Genomic DNA, 17,591 nt, shown 5'->3' on the forward strand with positions numbered 1-17,591 from the left:
GACTGCCACACATACTCTTCAGAACATTAGATTCATCCGTGCTTGAGCCGTGCCAGAGTACAACCCACGCAAGCTAGATAATTACGCAAGTAACTGCAATTCCAGGTTTTCAAACAGAGATGGCGACAAAGAGGCAAAACTTACGGACTGCAGCTTTAAAGGATTTGCCACTGATGATTCAAACGTGAGATTTGAGCAGTGTAGAGTAGCGCTTGTTGTTTGTCATTTCTCCGATCACAAATGCAGACATGGTTTTATGTTTATGCGGCGCATTACACAACGCAAAGCGTAAAAACACAGTATAAGTCATTATAATCAGTAATTATGTCCTCACTGGACGCAACAAATGCTTCGTTTGTAATGGTTAAAAGGTGTCACTTACTTCAGTTCATCGCGACCTCACAAAGTTTCTTTGGAATCAGTGAACCTCTTATTTTCATTGTGTTACAGTCAGTGAGAGGATTCAAAATCCGGCATTTAGCCGTGAGTGAATTCTGACTCATTTGAACGGAATGGCCAATCAGAGGTGTCCAAGAAATCAACAGAAGTGACTGTGATTGGCTACATTGCTCAAAAACACGTTGTAAAAACTTGACAAATTTCTGGACCTTTATAGGGAAACAACCAAGTGAACAAAACTATATAAATGACATAATAGATTAATGAAATGTGCACTGTTTTTTATTTATTTATTTTTTAACATGATTCCCAATTATTTATTTTCAGGATTTCTACTATTTGTACAGGATTTACATTTTTATTTCAATGTTGTAATTAGCAATTCATGTAATTTTATCTTTGGAGCAGATTTGTTATGTGACAGCAGTTCCTTAAGGGTCAAGATCAAGCTATCTGCATCTCCTGCGCTCCATCAAGTCACTCCCATAATAGCAGTCACCACTCAAATTAATGCACAACTCAGATTAAGACACTGATACAATTATAAAGTAATTATTTTATCACAAATAAATCTTTCAATGAAAAATAAATAAAACTGGCTGTCTATAGTATTATAGATTACACAACATATAATATTGTTTTCAAATTATTTTTTTAATTACTATTTTAAATTATTGTCCCCGGATTAGTAGGGTACTCTTGTAATAGTAGCAGTGGCTGGGACATATTTTAAGTATCAATTCCACTTAAAAAGATGCAATCTAATCCTGTTTACATGAAATAAGCCTGCTCCCGACCTGTTGCTATGACGGCAAGTCCAGGATGAGCTTTGAAGAACCAAATAATTGTAACGTTTATTATTATTTATTAGCTCTAAAAAGGGGAATATTTATGACGAATTATAACTGGTTATGATTCATAATAAATATTTAGATTATATCTTCGAATTAACTGTAGCAGAATCAATATTACAATTATTTGATCTGTCCGTCCACCGAGCAGACAATATAATCATTTATCAATTCAAGGAATATTTATTTTCTGGCCACGGAACAATAAACTGTCCTTCTTTGTACAGTGCTAGCAGTAATTCAAAATGTAGCGAGGGTTCAAACATTCATTGACTTGGAACTGTGAACAGTAAACAGAAACAATCCGTTGTGAATATAAGGGATTTAATAAAATGAAACTATATCTAACATATAACTAACTAAAACATATATACACAGAATGAAACAAATCCCGACCTGTTGCTATGACAGCAAGTCCAGGATGAGCTTTGAAGAACCAAATAATCCAAGATCATGCCAAATCGTCAACAATCAAATCCAGCAGAGTTAGCGACATACGAAGAATGGGCCCCTGCATTGCATCGTTTTATTGTTATTATTGTCATTGTTATTATTCACTCTGTGCAAGGCAAAATGCCTTTTCATCATCTTGTCATCTTTCACTTATCTCTTTTTTTAATATTTGATGTGTTCAAACATTCACATTGACACAAATACATCATGTTTACAATATAGGCCCAAATGTCAACAAAATGGAAATATATTATTCACAATATAAATGTCAAACAATGTAAAAAGTTAATGTTGCTTCAGAGAATGGCATCATTTTAAATCTAAAAGTGTTTGTGACACTTTTCTAGTGTGCTTCCCTTGTGAAACAGAAGTGAATAAGAAAATACAAGAAGTTTAACTGTATTGAATGTGCATTTGTAGTGTACTTCGAATCTTTAAAATCTTTACAAGTACCTAAGCAATGTAGACAGCGTCGTTAATTAAGTTACCTGTTAATTCGATTATTGTTTCACATTCACACAGCACGTTAAAACATCACACTCTTACTTGATCTGGAGAAACTGTATCATTAGAAATATTAAAGGGGTCATATGACGTTGCTAAAAAGAGCATTATGTTGTGTATTTGGTGTAATGCAATGTGTTTATGCGGTTTAAGGTTAAAAAAACACATTCTTTTCCACATACTGTACATTATTGTTGCTCCTCTATGCCCCGCCTTTCTGAAACGTGTCGATTTTTACAAAGCTCATCGTTCTGAAAAGCGAGGTGTGCTCTGATTGGCCAGCTATCCAGTGCATTGTGATTGGCTGAATACCTCAAGCGTGTGACGGAAATGTTACGCCCCTTACCATACTGTGATGCCGTGTCTCGGCGCGATGAGACAACACTAATAAAACCCATTATAAACGAGGCATTTGTTGCATCCAGTGGGGACATAATTACTGATTATAATGACTTATACTGTCTTTTTACGCGTTGCGTCGTGTATCATAAATCCATGTCTGCATTTGCTCAAAAATGACTAAAGAGTTTCTGTATTTTTCCTTTTTAAAACTTGACTCTTCTGTAGTTACATCGTGTACTAAGACAGACAGAAAATGAAAAGTTGTGATTTTCTAGGCCGATATGGCTAGGAATTATACTCTCATTCCGGCGTAAAAAAAAAAAACTTTTCATTTTCCATCTGTCTTAATACACAATGTAACTACAGAAGAGTCAAGTTTTAAAAAAGGAAAAATATAGAAACTCTTTGGTCATTTTTGAGCAAGATGCTAATGGTCTAATCCGATTCAATGATCTATGCTAAGCTACAGCTAAAAGTGCTACCGCCAGACCCGGAGATAGGCTTAATGGATTCGAAAACGGTAAAACTCAACTGTTTAAGTCTAGGGGAGTTGGAAAATGGGCCTATTTTAAAAAATAGTGGCGTGTTCCTTTAAGTTCAACTAATTGCGTTTTATATCAATTTAATTTACGGTACATTTAATGGTTACATTCAGTTCCCTCTTAAATATATTATTTTAAAGTATATTATTTTCATAGTAAGCACTCTTTTTAAAAGTATGTCAAATTATATTTTTCTTATTTGAATGTTTTAATTTATCAATATTTGGCTTCTTCTTCTAACTAGTTTTAAAGCTCCACTGGTTCAAAACCTGTGCATGATGTTTCATGTCAAATGACTTCCTGCAAATGCATCTCAAAGCAGTCATGTCATGCCTTGTAATTTTTCTCTATAAAGTGCATACAGCATTCAGTCAGTACATGTGGAGGCAATTTGTGCTGTTAGCACTTTGCCATCATATTACTTAATTTAAGTGGCTTTCATAAGCTTTCATACAGTGGCTAAAATGGACAAAGACTCTATGTATGGTTTCCATTTACTTTTCTCTTGCCCATGGATTTAACTGAAAGAGAAAAATTTCACATTTTGTGCTACTTTTGAGAGTTTGATTAAATGAATAATGCATTATTAGTCTGCATTAAGGAGCGCACAACATATGAAATTGAATTGGAATCAAATGTTGAGTCTTGTTCAATTTGTACACCATTAATATTGATTTATTTATTTTATTTTTTTTTTAGACCAAAGCTGGACAGTTTTTCAGCAGTGGCCACACCAACAACTGGGCAGTTCTGGTAAGTTTTAATTTTGAGAATTTATGAGAATTTATAATGAATACAAATCCTAAACATGCATTTTTGTTAGTAAAACGTAACAAGACAACAACATATGATAAGCAAATCATTTTCAAATGCTCAACATGGTAAACTAGATTTATCCTGTGACAACGTAGAAGACATTTTATATAGCAGTAGTTCTGAACCTTTTTGACTTCAAGAACCCCCGATGCCCACAACAATATTCAAACACCTCATCCAAGTTATTTGTGATTTAAGATACAGACTTTTATTTTAAGAATATTTTATTCATTATTTTAGAGCTTGGCATAACTAGTAAGAAGTATATATTTATAAAATGCCCATGGAGTTTACATGAATTTATATGCTCATAATTTACATGATGATTTTTCCAGGTTTAGAAATCACACTTTTAAAATCAGACTTTGTTTTTTAAACAGTGGTATAGTTTTCTTCAAAGGAAAACAAAATGAGGTGGATGAGTCCCCCTTAGAAGTTTGCTGGGGCCCCCTAGTGGGCCCCGACCCACTGTTTATGAACCACTGTATTATAGTCAGTATTGTTAATTAAAACCATATTTAAAATAGTTTTTGATAATTAAAATATACATATTAATTACATATAAATACATATTATATTACATATAAATACACTTAAACTTAAAAGTTGAAGTTATAAAATTACTACTACTATTACTAAACTAAAAGTAAAATAAAAATATATTAAATCTAAATAGGAGAAGAAGCAAGACGACAAAGACATTTGGTTAATGCTGTTTAACCATTGTTTTAGGCTGCTGTTATAGGTTTTGTAAAAATAGGGATTTATTGCAGGTTAGCATTAATGTAATTAAGGGTACATATAGATAAATTGTACTAGCATATAATAGCAATAATAGAAAAGAAGACGAAGAAAAGTTAATTTAGACATATTACATGATTTTATAATGTTTTTTGAATTTCAACTTGCCAACATGTTTTCTTAATTGCTGCTTTTTGCCATGTTTTTTGGAGTTTATAATCATGTTTATGTCTAGGTCTGCACGTCTAGATTCTGGTTTAATTATCGGCATGTGGCGAACACATTATCGGTATACAGAAGTGTAAAGAGACTGGGCATTCCAGACAGGTAAACTTACTCATTTGCTTCAATTATGTTCTAAAGCATCTTCTCAAGACACATTTAAAAAACAGTGGCCTGTTGAACGACAATATAATTGGACCAATCTATTGTATATCAACTATTTTTGCCTCCTGGCATCCTCATTACACAGTGACGCATTATTTAAATGTGGAGAAAAATGGAGAAAATATCTGTTTTCTCCAGAGATAGCTGCATGTGTGCTCTTTTGTCACACCGAGTCAGTGATAGTTGTGTTCCTGTCTGCTCTGATTAGATGTGTTTGCTCTGCTTCCCCAGTCACATTGTGCTGATGCTAGCCGATGATATGGCCTGTAACTATAGAAACCCCAGACCAGCCACTGTGTTCAGTCATAAGAATATGGAGCTGAATGTGTATGGAGATGACGTGGAGGTGGATTACCGCGGATATGAGGTGAAGCTGCTTTTGGTTTGAAACTAATATCACTAATATTGGATGCTAGTAAGCCTTGTTCTGTTTCAGCAGAAGAAAATGTTTAAACTTAATGAAAATATTTCTAAGCGAAGTCAAAGCAGGATCGACTATTGCTTGTCTCTGAGCAACACACAATAGTGATGTTTCCTGAATGATTGGTGTTTTAAAAAAAAAAAAATGTTAAGAACCAATTACTCACTTTTAAGGACAGGCATTTTTGAGATGCCATCTTTTTGTGGCAGGTCTTATTTTAAAAGCATTTTCTTTTTTGTTTTACAGGTCACAGTTGAGAATTTTCTGCGAGTCCTGACAGGGCGTCTCCCCCCCAGCACCCCTCGATCCAAACGTCTGCTTTCCGACGACCGCAGCAACATTCTCATCTACCTGACAGGTCAGACCGGTAACAGCCTCATTACTGGCTTTTGCATTTCTTCTTTTTTTTTCTGAATCTGTGGGTCTCTGTTTTCACAGGTCACGGTGGAAATGGCTTCCTGAAGTTCCAGGACTCTGAGGAGATCAGCAACATGGAGCTGGCTGATGCTTTTGAGCAGATGTGGCAAAAGAGAAGGTTATTATTGAAAGAGATGCACTGGACACACAGTAACTGTAGCATCTTGATTTATCACATATGATTGATTTATGACATATTGATTTATGACGGTCTCAATCTTGTGGTGAAAGATCTGTCCTGGTAAATGAATGGTTATAGGTTTGAATCCCACCCCCTATCCATGGATATCACTGTTATACCCTTGACCGAGCCACTTAACTTTGGGTTGTTGGCCTCATTACTGGCTTTTGCATTTCTTCTTTTTTTTTCTGAATCTGTGGGTCTCTGTTTTCACAGGTCACGGTGGAAACGGCTTCCTGAAGTTCCAGGACTCTGAGGAGATCAGCAACATGGAGCTGGCTGATGCTTTTGAGCAGATGTGGCAAAAGAGAAGGTTATTATTGAAAGAGATGCACTGGACACACAGTAACTGTAGCATCTTGATTTATCACATATGATTGATTTATGACATATTGATTTATGACGGTCTCAATCTTGTGGTGAAAGATCTGTCCTGGTAAATGAATGGTTATAGGTTTGAATCCCACCCCCTATCCATGGATATCACTGTTATACCCTTGACCGAGCCACTTAACTTTGGGTTGTTACAGAGAGACTGCCACTATAACAAGTGTACTGTAAGATGATTTGGATGAAAATGTGTTATTATTATCACTAAATAATATTATTTATATATTATTATGATTTTTTTAATTAAATAAATACTACTACTACTACTAATAATAATTATTATTATTATTATTGTTGTGTAGTCATTTATGGTTTCCATAAAGACAACAGTGTGAATGTGGCCTGAGACAGTTGAAGTGGATATTTATCTATTTATTTAGTTTTTTTTTTTTTAAATATACAGGATCTAGGCTGAATTTGTCTCTGTATCCTCATGCACTGTAAGTTCATCCCTGATTTATTCAAGAATAAAACAACGACTTATCTTTATTAGCACTCAACAGATTCATACAAAATCAGATTCATTTAGTAACGGCTTGGTTTCATTTAAAACTATTTTCCTTGGAGGAGGAAAAATAAAAGTACTTAAGTTACTCCGTATAAATGTTCATTGAATGCTTGTTCAACCGTTGAATAAAAGCAATGTCACACTTCCAGTCGTATCAGCAAATGTATTCATTCAGCTTAATAATTGTGTACTTACTGCAGAGAGCAAATAGCAGAAATTGACCAAAACCAATTCCAAAACGCACATTAAATGACATTAAAGCACAACATTAAAATATGCAGTCTAGCCTTCATTGTGTGACTCCTGGACACAGTGTTGATGTACATGGCTGAAGCGCTGCAGCTGCCTAACGTATTAATTGTGTGTTATAAATGCTCTAATAGTCTGTTTAGGTTCCAACGCAGTGTAAATATTGTGGGAGGCTAGAGTGAGGTGTAATGAGAGCTTCCTCTCTTCCTGTAGAGGACTACAGCACAGGATGTTTTGTGCCTGTCAATGTGGTAATTGCATGCTTGATCCAATAACTTAGTAAAGCCCCTTTTGTGCTTCATTGCTTCCCTATTACATCTTAGGTTCATGCGATATCAAGCCTTCTCATTCTCTCTCTCGCTAATCAGAGATGGCCAGAAGTGGTTTCTAATTTTTATTATATATTTTATTTTGTGAATGGAGCATTAATGGATGCTGGGTTCTTGGTTACCGTGGCAACGGCTTGCAGTGAGTGCTGTGTTGGTTGTATAGTGAACGTGGCTCAGACAGCCTTGATCCCTGTGCTGCAGGTCAGGTCTGGCTATTATTACTTCACAACCGGCTTTAATTATAAATGACATTAGATTGCAATGTTATAAGAAGGAAAGTAATTTAAAACTGACAAGAATCAACCGGCTCTAAAACGGCCTCCTTTCTTTGCAGGTACAACGAGTTGTTGTTCATCATAGACACGTGCCAGGGGGCCTCCATGTATGAGAGGTTTTATTCGCCCAACCTCATGGCCCTGGCCAGCAGTCAAGTGGGAGAGGACTCGCTCTCAGTGAGTCAAACCTTCTGCTCTTGATCTTCTGCACTCCTGACAATTAACATTAGTTGTAGCTGTTGGATATTATTACAATTCTGCAGAACCTTTGAAAATCATTGACATAAAAATCATAGACAACAAGGTTTTTGGAGCTTAAATGGATGGGAAATCAGGATGATTTGGGACATGATGAAGTCTGGGATCAAACCAAAGGAGCATCAAGGATAGGTGTGTTCCTGGAACGTGTGCTAACTGCTTTGATTAATTAATCAGCTTTATAAATTCATGCTGACCAAATTTTATATATGGCTTATGGATCACTACAGTAAGATATTTCAGATTTTTAAAAAATAAATTAATACTTTTTTTAGCAAGCATGCATTAAATTAATAAAAAGTGACCGTAAAGGTATTATTACAATTCTGCAGAACCTTTGAAAATCATTGACATAAAAATCATAGACAACAAGGTTTTTGGAGCTTAAATGGATGGGAAATCAGGATGATTTGGGACATGATGAAGTCTGGGATCAAACCAAACGAGCATCAAGGATAGGTGTGTTCCTGGAACGTGTGCTAACTGCTTTGATTAATTAATCAGCTTTATAAATTCATGCTGACCAAATTTAATATATGGCTTATGGATCACTACAGTAAGATATTTCAGAGTTTTAAAAAATAAATTAATATTTTTTTTAGCAAGCATGCATTAAATTAATAAAAAGTGACCGTAAAGACATTTATAATGTAACGAAATCATTTTATTTCAAATAAATCCAGTTCTTCTGAATGTTCAAATGTCCAAATCAGCATATTAGAATTAGGATTAGAATGATTTCTGATGGATCATGTGACATTGGAGACTGGAAGATATCACATTTAAAGTAAATGAGAATACTTATTTTAAATTGTAGTTATATTTCACAATATTACAGTTTTTACTGTATTTTTGTCAAATATATGCAGTCCTTCAAAAACAAAACAAAACAAAAAATCTTATCGACTTCAAACTTTTGAACGTAAGTGTATCTAAAATGTTTAATCTGACCAGCTATATGTGAGCATTGTTAATCTTATTAATTATTAATAATTATTATTCTGAATGGTTTGTTACTATTTTGTCTAGTGTAATAAAGATGAGGCAGAACAATATGTACAGTATCATGGCTATAATTTTCATTAAAACATACAGTTTATTTTTACAAGGACATATTTATATATTTAATATATGCTTTAATAAATGTTTAAATTTTTTTGAAATGTTTCAAAATTTGATCAAATATGTGAAAAAGAATGTTAAAAAAAGATAAAATTAATAGAAGTAACAATGTGATTAATAAAATATGACAAAATATGGGATCAATTTAAATGAAAAAGTCTAATCTAAGTGTAAATAAACCTCTGTTAATACTTTCTAGTGCAAAAAAAATTGATTGCTAACATTTTTTATCGTTTTATCTAGTCACATTGGACTTGGTGTGAACAGGCTACAATACACTAAACTAGACTAGACTCTACATCTGTACACCATGACTACGTAGAAAGCCCTGAACATTTATAGTTAACAAAGATTTTAAATTATTAGGAGAGTATAGAAGATTGGAATTGGTTCACCTGTATTGTTTTGTCCATACAGCATCAGCCAGACTTGGCAATAGGGGTCCATTTGATGGACAAGTACACCTTCTACTTACTGGAGTTCCTGGAGGAAGTCCACCCCGCTAGCCAAGCCAACATGAACGATCTGGTAAGTGTGTGTGTGTGTGTGTTTGTTTGGTGCCTGTTTATAATTCCAGACAAATAATAAGGAGAATGCTTTATCCACTGGGACGAGCTGAACTTAAAAAGCGTCTGTCACAAAGACGTCCTGTGTCGCCTCAGATGAAAAGAACGGCCTTGTGGACCACAGGTCTCTTAGCACGCCACTTTAAACAGAGTGGCTAATACAGGTGTAGGTCAGACAGCTTTGAAACAGTCAGGAGGGAGACCTTTTCTCTGAAGGCCTGGGTGAGCTTGAGTTTCTCTTCCATTCATCTGTGTGGTTGGAGTCCCACCAACTCCCACAATCCATTTTGATCTCTCCTGCCCTCCACATCCTCTCTGGTTGGCACGGTGCTGTGCTTCCCTGATCAAACCGGTCCAACAACAGCCTCTTTTCTGGTGCTTTTTTGTTCCCCGTGCTCTTCTCTCGCTCTCTCTCCATACTGGATTAGCAACGGCATTATTGATTCTCTCGCTCTCTCTCTCGTGCTCTCTCTCTCTCTCTCTCTCACTCTCTCTCGCGCACACGCGCGTGCATGCACACACACACACACACACACGATGCGCAAAACTCCGCATTTGAACAGTCAATAGCAAATACTTAAACTAATAACAAAACAGTAGCTGATTCAGAAGCGCCAGATTGTCATAGCAAAGTCAGAATTACCTCCTCTCCTAGGTTCACGAAACAGTCGTCCATAAAATGCATTGCTATTCTGTTGTAGAAACCACGCCTTCTTTCTTTGCGTACACATTTGGGCAACATTATGCAAATATTTCCACATAGTGAGGTAGATATGTGGGGGCGTGTTAGAACGAGCTGTTTTAAGGGGGCGTGGCAGAGTCTTAACTTTGATAAAGAATATCTCTTTGGTTTTGAGACTTTAGTCTTTGCAACTTCAGTGATCTTATCTATGCACAATCAGCTTGTAACACTCCAAAAAGAAAGGAAAACTTGAAATCGCATCATATGACCCCTTTCATTCTGAAATTTCATCAAGTACGCTCTTAAAATTGGCCTCTGAACTGGATGTTCAGGAAATGTTGGTTTGTTGTCATTCCAGCTATAAATACATATATATTTCTGTTCAAAAGTTTGGAAATAAGAAATGTTATATATATATATATATATAGAATGATTATTAGAATGATTTCTGAAGGATCATGTGACATTGAAGACTAAAGTAATTGCTGCTTCAGCTTTGCCATTGCAGGAATAAATAGCATTTTATATCATATTAACAGTCATAAATCTATTTGAATTTTAAATTGTAATAATATTTCACAATGTTACTGCTTTTACTATATTTTGATCAAATAAATACCTTAATGAGCATAAGAGACTTCTTTCAAAACATTTAAAAATCTTGCCAACCCAAATCTTTTGAACAGTAGTGTAAAGGGTGAGATGTTAAATGTTTATATTATTATTATTATTATTATTATTATTATTATTATACTGTTGATGTTAATTAGACTGTATTAATAATGGAATTGCTGAATGGTGATGTTTTCATTTATAGCTGCTTTTTCTTTTCATTAACATTCAAATAGTCAATAATTTAGGACCTCATTCTTGATGTTTTTTGTAAATTGTATTAAATGATTCTGATTAGGTAGGCTTAAATCATTTTAAAACCATTTTATATTGACCTGTTTACAGTGAAACAGGCTAAACTATGTAGTCGTTATTGTAAGCTGATATACTTCTGCACATGTTCCTGTTAAATCAAAAATCTTAGTCCACATTACTGGTCTTATTGTGCATTATTCATATGTTCACGCTATTCCAGAGGGAATCCATTTCCCAGTCATGATCTCAGTTCTCAGCAGGTCAAAATGTCCATTCTTTCCACAATCAACTGCAAACCCGCATTCAGGTCTGGCTCCATTCTGATACAGAAAGTCCACTTTTCACAATCCAATCATTTCCCAGTGGATAAAATCAGACATTATTGAATCTCATTCAATATTCAGTTTCATAATATTCATTGAAATATGTCACATTGGGGAAGAAAAAAATGAATTGTGAATGCAATTTAATGTCGACCCCTCCCCCCACACACACCTCATTCCAGCTGGACAGGATTGGTTCTTAAAATATTTCATCTTGAGGTCATAGTACAAAGGATGATTTAGAGCTTAGGGTGAATTAAGAGTCAAAAGTCCCAAATTTAGATGTATTAAATGTTTAGATAATGACCTAAACCTCACCGAAACTGGTCACATAGAGAAACATTTGTTTCAATGTGCAACTTTTTAATTACATTTGTTCCATGTTTTTTAAAATGAAAATGATGTTGAAAACCTCCATGAATGATCAACCCAGTTTTACCAGCTGTTACTGGTTATGTTTTTCATGTCCATGTTTCATTCGCAAGCCGATTTTCATTCATTTTCAGAGTCCGTTTTTATAAGAATTAACAAGATTAATGACACTTTCCTGCACACCATAGCTGGATGTGCGGGAACAGATGTTATTTAAATGGTAATTTTTGTTCTTTTTCTTTTGTATTCATTTCTGACAGCTTGCAGTTCTATTAAACTGCAAATCCATTTGGGAATGAATGCGCTCTTAGAATTTGGCAACCCATAATTAATCTCTTTGTTTGTGTGTCTCAGTCTCATTTGACTGATAGCTGCGTGTTTGTTTCAGTTTAAGGTGTGCCCGCAGAGTCAGTGTGTGTCCACTCCGGGTCACCGAACTGACCTGTTCCAGAGGGATCCGGGGAGCGTCCTTATCACTGACTTTTTCGGAAGTGTCCGCAAAGTGGAGATCACCAAGGACACTATCAATCTGACATCCCCTGTAGAGCCGCCAATACAAAGGCAAGTAGAACACAGCTGTTAGTCTCTAAATGATCCCGAGCATTACAGTTTCCTGGAAAAATGCAGTGTATCTTCTGTAGTAAATTGAGTTAATTAGCCCATTCAGTGTTGGCTTTTATGGGACACAAAACATGATTATATATATTATATTGAAATATTATATAATGCAGTTGGCATTGAAAGCTTAAATACTAAACATTAATTTTGGTATAATGAGTGCGGGCGGTCTGATGACTTTTCCTGCATTTTCTATGCTAACTTTGGAGGAAAAATTATTAAACTCTTATATGCATACTCTTAAAGGGATACTCACCCTCCTGATATTCAAAACATGTATGACGTTCTTTCTTCTGAGGAACGTAATAGAAAATATTTTGATGAATGTTGGTAACCAACATTGCATTTTTGTCCATACGTTGGAAGTCAATGGAAACCATAACTGTTTAATTTCATTTTTGGGTGGTCTGTCCCTTTAATATGGAAGCTTGTTTCCACCACTGAATAATAAAAAATAAATAAATAAAAAAAGTCAATTCGACTTTTTATCTCATTATTCAGATTTTTTGTTTATATCTCACAATTCTTATTTTTATTTATTAATTTATTTTCTCTCAATTGCAAGAAAAAAGTCAGAATTGTGAGAAGTCTCATTCATTCATTCATTCTTTTTTTAATACTGTGGCGGGAACGGGCTTCCATCATTTAATGTCCAGTTTAATGTGAAAATTAAAATAATAATAATATTTCTTTATTTTCTTTGGTCTGGCATAATTAAGATTTTTTTTTATGAGTGTTTAGCGGTTAGAGCGGCAGCCCTAATTAACCCGTTTTAAATGTTCCAGAGCAAGCAGTCTAATTTAATGAAGCATTAGAAGCATTGTGTCTGTTCGCTATTAAAAACCTTATTAGTGATATTGACTCCTCTAATGACCCGCTAATGATTTTGCATACTTCGTCACCATGGTTACTGAGAAATCTCCCAAATTGGGTCACACAGGTTTCCAGTATGATAAATAAGGGAAAGATCTGTTAAACCTTCTCTTCAAAACAGTTCAAAACACGTTTAACAGACAGTTCTCACTATGTGAACTTTAGCAAGCAGAATTATTTAAACACCATTCAGAACCTCTTTTTTTCAACTCTACACACAGTTCTACTAACTTTCAGCTTGGCGCAGCATTTAAATTCACATTCAAAATGCAATAATACTACCAAAACCCTTCATACATATCTCAAATCAACTCATTGTTCTATAACACTAGCAAAGATTGTCAGCCAGGGTTGTTTGTGTCCTTTGTCAAATTTCTTTAACCACAAAAATGACAACTCTACTGTTAGAATTCACTGCTGTATACAGTGGGGCAAAAAAGTATTTAGTCAGCCACCAATTGTGTAAGTTCTCCCACTTAAAAAGATGAGAGAGGCCTGTAATTTTCATCATAGGTATACCTCAACTATGAGAGACAAAATGAGAAATAAAAATCCATGCTAGTGTTTTTAATAATAAACATTAATAATTGTATTGTATAGCTGCAGTTTTATGTTACTTAGAAGCAGTTTGTTTATGGTAATCACACTATGTTTTAAAAGTCAGTAAGATTGGGGTCAGGGCTTTTTACATGAATTTTTTTCTATTAATACATTTTGATGCATTAAATTTATAAAAATTGACAGTAAAGATTATGGGCCCTATCATACACCCGGCGCAAGGCACGGCGAAAGTGTTTTTGCTAGTTTCAGCCCGATGCAGTTTTCATTTTCCCGACCTGCGCCACGTTGTTTAACCCTTGTGCGTCAATTAAAAAAAGTTACACGTAGGTCCATATACAAGTGCATTGCTTCGCTTCAGAAGTGGTGAGTAAATCATGGGGTAATTTAAATTTTTGGGTGAACTATCCCTTTAATATGTACTTTATAAGTACTACTAAACAGCCAATATGCTAGTAATATGCATGCTAGTAAGTAACTAGTTAATAGAGAGAATTTGACCCTAAAATAAAGTGTTACCGATAGTTCACCCAAGAATGAAAATTCTGTCATTATGTTGTTCCAAACCTGTATGAGTTTCCAATTCTCACGCTTAACTATTAAATACAACTTTTGCCCCAGTAAACTGTTTATTAATAGTTAGTAAGGTAGTTGTTAAGTTTATGTATGGGGTAGGGTTAAGGGATCTAGAATATGGTCATGCAGAATAAGGCATTAATAATATGTGCTTTGTAAGTTCTAATAAACAGCCATTATGCTGGTAATATGCATGCTAAAAACAACTAGTTAATAGTGAGAACTGGTCTCTAAAGTTTTTCCGAGTTTCTTTCTTCTGTTGTGTACAAAGGAAGATATTCTGAAGAATGACGGTAGCCATTGACTTCCCTATTATGGGAAAAAAAAAATACGATGGAAGTCAGTGGTTTCCGTCAACTGTTTAGTTACCCACATTCTTCAGAATATCTTCTCTTCTGTTCAACAGAAGCAAAGAAATTTACACAGGTTTGAAATAATTGGCAGCTGAGTAGATTTAAATTTTTGGGGGAACTATTCCTAGAAATAGAAATAGAAAATTTCCTGAAAATGTACTGACCTCCAGATCATCCAAGATGTAAATGAGTTTGTTTCTTCATCAGAGCAGATTTGGAGAAATTAAGCATTACATCAGTTGATCACCAATGGATTCTCTACAATGAATAGGTGCCATCAGAATGAGAGTCCAAACAGATGATAAAAACATCACAGTAATTCACACGCATAACAGGAAAAAAATACTAAAATAATACTAAATAATGGTGATAGTTTTAGTTTTGTTCTTAATAACTGACATTTCAAGCATAGCAAAGTAGGTTAGGTCACCAGTTCATCAGCCTATGCACTGAACAAGCTGTCAAGTCACCTTTATTTATATAGCGCTTTTAACAATACAGATTGTGTCAAAGCAACTGTACAGCATTAATTAGGAAAATAGTGTGTCATTAATGCAAAATGACAATGGTAAACATACAATTTTCATTTAAAGGCAGTTCATCATTGAATTCAGTGATGTCATCATCCATTTCAGTTTAAATAGTATCTGTGCAATCAAGTCAACGATATCGCTGGAAATTAAGTGTCCCCAACTAAGCAAGGCAGAGGCGACAGCGGCAAGGAGCCAAAACTCCATCGGTGACAGAATGGAGAAAAAGCCTTGGGAGAAACCAGGCTCAGTCGGGGGGCCAGTTCTCCTCTGGACAGACGAAAACAGCAGTTCAATTTCAGGCTGCAGCAAAGTCACATTGAGCAGAGGACTCGACTGGTTCCTGTGATCTTGTCCCGGTGGCCGTCTAGGAGACAAGGTCTTTACTGGGGATCGGTCTCTGGGGCTCATCTAGTTTTCCTGATCTCCACTGACATTCAGGGCTGTAGAGGTTGTCTCTAGGTGCTAATCCACCATCTGGGCTGGATACGGACTGGATCCGGGTGACTCACTGCAGTGACCATCTGATCTGGATACAGACTGGATCTGGTGGCTACGGTGACCTCGGAATAAGAAAGAAACAAACTAATATTAGCGTAGATGCCATTCTTCTAACGATGTAGCAAGTACATCGGGTGTTATGAAAAGTGTTCCCTGTTCCGGTTGTCCTAATTAAAGCAGCCTAACAATCCTTTAATGCATTTGAATATTAGAAATGTTAAACCATCTGGAGTTTGTTTAATAAACTCAACGTGCAGAACAACCACCCAATAAAGCATTACAATAATCTAACCTTGAGGTCATGAACGCATGAATTAACATTTCTGCATTTGACATTGAGAGCATAGGTCATAATTTAGATATATTTTTGAAATGGAAAAATGCAGTTTTACAAATACTAGAAATGTGGCTTTCAAAGGAAAGATTTGCTATCAAATAGCACACCTAGGTTCCTAACTGATGACGAAGAATTGACAGAGCAGCCATCAAGTATTAGACAGTGTTCTAGGTTATTACATGCAGAGTTTTTATGATACCTCTTCATTCACTGCTACGAATTGATGGCGGTCAGATAAGTACGATTTGACCCATGCTAATGCACTTCCATTAATTCCAACAAAGTTTTCTAGTCTTTTCAAAAGAATGTCGTGGTCAATAATCTCGAACGCAGCACTAAGATCCAGTAGCACTAATTGAGAGATACAACCACGATCAGATGATAAGAGCAGGTCATTTGTAACTCTAATGAGAGCAGTCTCAGTACTATGATACGGTCTAAATCCTGACTAGAAAGCCTCACAGATATCATTTTTCTCTAAGAAGGAATATAATTGTGAGGATACTACCTTTTCTAGTATATTGGACAGAAAAGGGAGATTTGAGATCGGTCTGTAATTAACTAGTTCTTTGGGGTCAAGTTGAGGTTTTTTGATGAGAGGCTTATTAACAGCCAGTTTGAAGGTTTTGGGGATATATGGCATATCCTAATGACAATGACGAATTAATAATAGTCAGAAGAGGATCTATGACTTCTGGAAGCACCTCTTTTAGGAGCTTAGATGGAATAGGGTCTAACATACATGTTGTTGGTTTAGATGATTTAACAAGTTTATACAACACTTCCTCTCCTATTGTAGAGAATGAGTGGAATTGTTCCTCAAGGGATCTATAGCACACTATCTGATGTGATACTGTAGCTGACGGCTGCATGGCTACAATTTGATCTCTAATAGTATCGATCTTGGAAGTAAAGTAGTTCATAAAGTGATTACTGCTGTGCTGTTGGGAAATGTCAACACCTGTTGATGCTTTATTTTTCGTTAATTTAGCCAGTGTATTGAATAAATACCTGGGGTTATGTTTGTTTTCTTCTAAAAGAGACGAAAAGTAATCAGATCTAGCGGTTTTTAATGCTTTTCTGTAGTATAGGGTTCTTTCCTGCCAAGCAATATGTTTTGTTTTCCTCCAGCTGCGCTCCATTTTCCGTGCTGCTCTCTTTAGGGTGCGAGTGTGCTCATTATACCGTGTCAAACTGTTTTCCTTAATCTTCCTTAAGCGTAAAGGAGCAACCGTATCTAAGATGCTAGA

At 35.4% G+C, this 17,591-nt stretch overlaps 1 protein-coding gene across 1 annotated transcript in view; it reads left to right on the forward strand.

Moving 5' to 3' along the window:
* LOC107558177 (GPI-anchor transamidase-like) overlaps positions 1–17,591 on the forward strand; it is a 40,574-nt gene that overhangs the window by 1,520 nt on the left and 21,463 nt on the right. Inside the window, exons 2-9 of the mRNA XM_016241798.1 lie at positions 3,791–3,844; positions 4,884–4,975; positions 5,267–5,402; positions 5,703–5,814; positions 5,895–5,991; positions 7,865–7,982; positions 9,603–9,713; positions 12,384–12,556. Coding sequence (XP_016097284.1) covers positions 3,791–3,844; positions 4,884–4,975; positions 5,267–5,402; positions 5,703–5,814; positions 5,895–5,991; positions 7,865–7,982; positions 9,603–9,713; positions 12,384–12,556 — 893 coding nt within the window. The remainder of the gene's footprint in view (positions 1–3,790; positions 3,845–4,883; positions 4,976–5,266; positions 5,403–5,702; positions 5,815–5,894; positions 5,992–7,864; positions 7,983–9,602; positions 9,714–12,383; positions 12,557–17,591) is intronic.

This window comes from Sinocyclocheilus grahami, unplaced genomic scaffold (genome assembly GCF_001515645.1).
Source record: "Sinocyclocheilus grahami isolate Dianchi unplaced genomic scaffold, SAMN03320097.WGS_v1.1 scaffold634.1, whole genome shotgun sequence".
In the NCBI taxonomy this organism is placed as follows: domain Eukaryota; kingdom Metazoa; phylum Chordata; class Actinopteri; order Cypriniformes; family Cyprinidae; genus Sinocyclocheilus; species Sinocyclocheilus grahami.